The sequence below is a fragment of the Sphaeroforma arctica genome, assembly GCF_001186125.1.
Source record: "Sphaeroforma arctica JP610 unplaced genomic scaffold supercont1.409, whole genome shotgun sequence".
NCBI classification, from domain to species: Eukaryota; class Ichthyosporea; order Ichthyophonida; genus Sphaeroforma; species Sphaeroforma arctica.
The window spans coordinates 47,507-51,976 of NW_014040149.1; the positions used below are offsets into that span (position 1 = coordinate 47,507).

At 41.7% G+C, this 4,470-nt stretch overlaps 1 protein-coding gene across 1 annotated transcript in view; it reads right to left on the minus strand.

Annotated features, from left to right (window-relative positions):
- Positions 1-680: 680 nt before the first annotated feature.
- The window catches only part of SARC_05980 (hypothetical protein), a gene marked incomplete at both ends in the record, with an annotated part of 4,331 nt that continues 541 nt past the window's right edge, over positions 681-4,470 (minus strand). Inside the window, 4 exons of the mRNA XM_014300135.1 lie at positions 681-884; positions 1,422-1,786; positions 2,610-2,751; positions 4,036-4,241. Of these exons, the coding sequence (XP_014155610.1) occupies positions 681-884; positions 1,422-1,786; positions 2,610-2,751; positions 4,036-4,241 (917 nt within the window). The remainder of the gene's footprint in view (positions 885-1,421; positions 1,787-2,609; positions 2,752-4,035; positions 4,242-4,470) is intronic.

The window sequence follows — 4,470 nt, forward strand, 5'->3', positions numbered from 1 at the left end:
TATATATATATATATAGGGAAATATATATCTTACATGTGTACAATCGCATCTATATATTTAATCATTTATACATACATACACATACATCACTGGGTGTGCAAAAATCACTACCTGACGCAACACCTGGATGGCTAGCCACAATATGCTCTACGATGAAAATGAAATTTCGCATATTTTCATGTACGACTTGATCTGTGGATAACTCACGTCAACGATAGCTATAAAGAAGTATGATCGTGCACTCAACACAAATAGGATGAAAGCGTACATTTTATACAAATAGGATCAAAACGTACACTTTTTGTATATCCCATATACGATAGATATGGCCAAAAGGAATTTGTTGATAACACAACTCTATACCTGTAGTAGAATCTCAGCTCCGAGTTGGCTCTACAAACTCCAAGAACATATTTTAACACCCAACGCTATAAGCATGTCCAGACATACAATGAGAAAAGAAAAATTCCATGGGACTCTTCTATTTTTATATTTTTAGACTTCCAACAGCGAACGAATGGGATGTCCTTGTGTTTGGCGATACTCACCGCTGATGATGGATCTGAACACGCCATCATACACCCACGTGCTCATATGCGATTAGGTTTCTTTCTGCCTTGGTGTGACACCACACAAGACGAGATTAAACCGACCAACAACAGTACCATGTGGTCGTACACTACACGACGCACACACTCATACAACTCTGGCCCTTCCCATACCAGTAACTGGCGATCAGAGGGTGGCTCCGTACATACTTATATCGACGCCTTGACACATCTCTGCCTGCATACCTCCAGTAGCAGTACTTGACATCGAAGGCCATGTCGTACCAGTAGTTAACGGCTATCACCGGATCTCCGTTTGTACTGGATTGGCTCACCTGTATTGGTAAAAGTGTGTGCGCGCGGGGGTAATCAGGTGTGTGTGTGTGTGTGTGCGGGACGCAGTTGGACAAGAAACAATCAGCGTTGCGGTGATATTATACGGTTATATAAATATTTTACGTCTATATCTACATATTTGGCATATCTACATTGTGGCTTATTTCCTTTTCGCTCTCGGTGTGTTCGGCTCTTGCTACACCAGCGAGTTTCCTATGTGAGTCCTTAGGTTCGCAAACCCGAACATCGGCTAAAAATCAATATAGATATGTCTGAAAGTCCCACATCGGTTTACTAAGAAGTCTGGTTTTAGAGTTTATCTAAACCGCTACAGGACACCTTGGTCTACGGCATTACTACACAAAAGTATGCTGGCGTGGGTGGCAGTTCTTCAGCAATACTAGCCTAAATACTACTCTACCCTCAAGTAGATACGAGTTTAGACAAGCGTAACCAGCGCAAACATGATTCTAAACCAGGTTTATCGATGGCACAAAGATAAACTAAAACTTGGTACACACGTATATATACAATACCTGATGATACCACATAGCAGGCAGGTACAGCATCTCCCCTGGTTTCACAGTACACCTCACAGGCGTCGCCAGCTTAAACTTGGGGAACTTCTGCAGGTCGGGCTTATCCGTGTCCACCGGAATCCACGGCACCTTGTCTGTGTCGGTCTGTGGTTGCACGGACCATGTATGCGTGTCTGTATGCTTGCTGTAGATGGCTGGTGGGAACTCTTGTGTGTGTAGGTACGGCACATCAGTAGGAGGTAGCAGTGTGAAGTGCTTCTCACCCTGGATGACTACGTAGAGGTTCTCATAGTGGTCTTTGTGCAGCGATGACGTGGAGAGATGTGTGCCTATCCATAGGTTAACCGCATCTGGCTTCTGCCCTGGTATACAAAATATGAAATATGAGCGAGAATCAGAATCAGAAGCATATATATATATATATATATATATTCATATACATATACATATACACACACACATATATATATACATATACATACATACACATACACACACACACACACACACATATATATATGTATATATATATATATATATATATATACAAACATGCAGATATACATGAATACATACGCACATATATACATATATACATCGATCCATCCATCGATCCATACATACATACATACATACATACATACATCATACATAAAATATATGTAGAGTATGGGTGGATCGGAGAGATCTCTTTTGAGCGTGAGAGGTAATTGCATCCGGCTGGACGGAGTTTAGCGTGAAAACACGAGCCAATTCTGGAGGACAATGTGACAACACATATCTTAACACCGATGTATGCATGATAGTATTGATGCATATTCACAAGTACGCGATATTTAAAGCCATCAAGTGGTTCTTTAAAGCCCAAAATAGGGCCGATAAACCGCGAATAATAATAAAAAATGCCTATAACTTCGCCACGCTTTCAAGTTTGATATGTACAAAACACGTCTGTTAAATACAGCCAGATTGTTATGTACAAGACACGTCTGCTAGATACAGCCAGATTGTTACGTACAAAACACGTCTGTTAAATACAGTCAGATTGTTATGTACAAATCACGTCTGTTGAATACAGCCAGATTGTTATGTACAAATCACGTCTGTTGAATACAGCCAGATTGTTATGTACAAAACACGTCTGCTAGATACAGCGAGATTGCGTGGACATTCCTCATAGCTTACCGAAGGCCTCGCTGGCGAATGGTAGTTCTTCCTCGACATCCTTGGCTAGAGCTTCGAACTCTGTTGCTAGGTTACCGTTTTGCGTTTGCACATAGAGGATGTCATCAGTCGACTCTTCTGAGCTGAGATTGGTCGAAGCCGACTGTTTTCATAAAAGAGAACGAAAAAAGAAAAGAGAAGAAAAAAAAATCTATTAGCCTTATTAGGGTTTAGTGACAGTACTAATTAACCGTTGGTGACTGTGAGGGTGTGCCGGGAGTGTTCACATGTGAGTAAAAAAATGCTCAGCGAATGCATATACACCTCTGGCATGAGCAGCCTATACACATGCACACGTTGTGTACTGGGAAGATATTACGTCAGAAGCTGACTATCATCCGAGAAGTACATCTCCAGCACAGAAAACCCCAGTGACTTCGGCCCAAAGTGTATAAATCATGCGCTGCGGCGGATAGCTACTAGAGCGATCAGTACGACTAAACAGTGCACAAATGCCCCCTAAATAGAAACCACAGGGACTATAAATAGTAACCGCAGGGACTATAAATAGAAACCGCAGGGACTATAAATAGAAACCGCAGGGACTATAAATAGAAACCACAGGGACTATAAATAGAAACCGCAGGGACTATAAATAGAAACCGCAGGGACTATAAATTGAAACCGCAGAGACTATAATCAGAAACCACAGGGACTATACAAAGAAACCAAAGGAACTATAAATAGAAACCGCAGGGCTATACCCAAGCCTTCCTGGTCATGCTCGGAGACTCCAAATCTCACATTGACCAGCGTCTACGCACATTGACGACGACTATCGATGGACTATAAATAGAACCACAAACGTTGTGGTTGTATGGCAATGGTGTACTGCATAACATAACAGCTAGTGAGTACGCAACACGAAGACCAATGACCAACGACCAATCCGATGTGGATCAAGCCCATCGGCACAACCAATGGGGCAGTCATGGTGCATTCGCCAGTAATGGGTAGTTACCATTGGACTCAGGTACTTATCTAACTCCGAGGCATGCCCAAATTTGGATCACCACGCAACAGGTACAGTTATATTCTGAATTGTCTCAGTCGAAAAACAATCGTGCAACGATAAAACCCACCGACGAGCCTGTCGCATGCGGCTCAGTATACCCTGTGCGGTCAATAACCCCTACACCCCAAACAAGACCCTAAACCCAGAATACTATAACCTTTCAACGACAAGAAAAATAAACGAACTCTCTTTAACGCTTAAACCCCGAACACAACCCAAAACCCTGCCCCTAAAACCTTGCAAAGACAAGAACAATGGACGAGCCTGTCGCATGTGGCTCAGGACACTGTGCGTCATTGACCTCTACACCCCGTACCAAACCCTGAACACTGAGCCCTGGTAACCTTGCAAGGACAACAACAATGGACGTGCCTGTCGCATGTGACTCAGAGCATTCTGCACAGTCATGGCGCGTTCTTCTGGCATGACAAAGTACTCCACATTGTCCTCCTCGCGCGTGTGCACGGCGTCAGCTCTACCGCACGGGGTAGCTGCGACCGTTACACTAGTTTCTCGTCCAATGGTATCACACAGGTAGTCGTCATCGCCCCATTTGCGCATAGCGGGCCAATCATCTACTATTGTATATATAGATTGTGCATATCGATAATGTTGACATGTGTATGCTCGTGGGTAATATACGTGTACATATACGTAAATATAAACAATATATATATATATATATATATATATATTAATATATATACATGTATTTATATATATATATATATATATATATATATATATATATATATTATATATATAGTATATTATTATTATTATTATTATAACTAATATATATAATAG